This window comes from Perkinsus marinus, assembly GCF_000006405.1.
Source record: "Perkinsus marinus ATCC 50983 genomic scaffold scf_1104296940168, whole genome shotgun sequence".
Lineage (NCBI taxonomy): Eukaryota > Perkinsozoa > Perkinsida > Perkinsidae > Perkinsus > Perkinsus marinus.
Genome location: NW_003212927.1, coordinates 1 through 1,206, shown reverse-complemented (window position 1 = coordinate 1,206; position 1,206 = coordinate 1). Strand labels below are relative to the sequence as shown.

At 48.9% G+C, this 1,206-nt stretch overlaps 1 protein-coding gene across 1 annotated transcript; it reads right to left on the bottom strand.

The window, feature by feature from the left end:
- Window positions 1-178: 178 nt before the first annotated feature.
- Pmar_PMAR000607 (hypothetical protein) lies at window positions 179-994 on the bottom strand (the record flags this gene model as incomplete). The annotated part of the gene is made up of 1 exon (XM_002782074.1): window positions 179-994. The coding sequence occupies one exon, from the start codon at window positions 992-994 to the stop codon at window positions 179-181; it is 816 nt and encodes a 271-aa protein (XP_002782120.1).
- Window positions 995-1,206: the final 212 nt, after the last annotated feature.

The following is a 1,206-nucleotide window of genomic DNA, read 5'->3' as shown; positions in this document are numbered from 1 at the left end:
ATCCTGGTTTTTACTTCGTTTTATCTTGATTCGAGATGAGCCAAAGGCGCCCCCTCTGATGAGGGGTGGTTCAAGGTTTTTGAACAACCCTTACAGATTTCCACAACGCAAGATTTCCTTCAAGTCTGATCTCAACGCAACACTAGTGTTTGAACTAACTATTGAAAAAATATCGGAGTTAGAAATTCAGACATCGGCAGCTGAGCTTCAACAGGTGAGGCTCAACCAAAAATGCACCATCACATCCGCTGCCGAACCCCACATAAACCGGCGACCAGCTGCAGATATTGATCCCGTGAGATCGTCCCCCCCTGTAGGCTTGGTAATGCCTCAACCGCTGCTCTTCCTTACTCCTAGTCGGTCTTGCTGCTTCACCAGCGTCTATCGAGTTCAGCCTCAACTCAGCCTTCATCTGTAGAGACAGAATCTTGTTACCGAAAGTCTTGAAAGTAGAGCGAGCCGTTATTCCATTCCCTAGGAACTGGTTGTAACCTTCCAGGGGATTGGTTGTCCGCTGGGGAGGAACATCTTCGACAGGCTCGCTTGCCCACTGGCTCACCGGAAATGTTGAGGTGTCGGTCATGTAGTGGGAGTCCAGATACAAAACAAGCTTCGCTATCTTCTCGCCCTGTGGTTTGCGCTCCTTCATATCTGCCCAGGCCAGCTTGCATTCTTCAACTGATAGGCACGGTAATCCAATCACACTTCGGAGCCACCTCCCAGTAGGTGTACGGACATTCTCAGAGGCCCAGTACTCAGAAGCCAAACCTTCACTCTGGTATGCACGTATCCACGATTTGGACAAATGGAACAAACAGCCTCTCAACCTTTCCGGATCTATTTCCCATACCCTCAGAATGGCCTGACGCATGCCGAGTTCATAATCAGTAATTATGTACAAAGTAGATATGATCTGGAATAACCCTTTACCAGTGAGCACATCTCGGAGCTTCAGCAGGGCCCTCTCATACTCTTCCTGGGTCTTCCGCGCCATTAGAATGAAAACCGCCGGAATGTAGTACCCCTGTTTCTCGATAAGAATGACCCACAATTGCTGCCATCCTTTGGGCGCCACGGCAAATGTAGCATCAAAAATAAGACCACTGCTACCATTTAATGCGTTGAGATTGCGGTCTGCAGCCCATATGATCATTGGCCGACCGGCATCGGCATGTAAGAGAAGTCGTTGATCATTTCCCCTACACT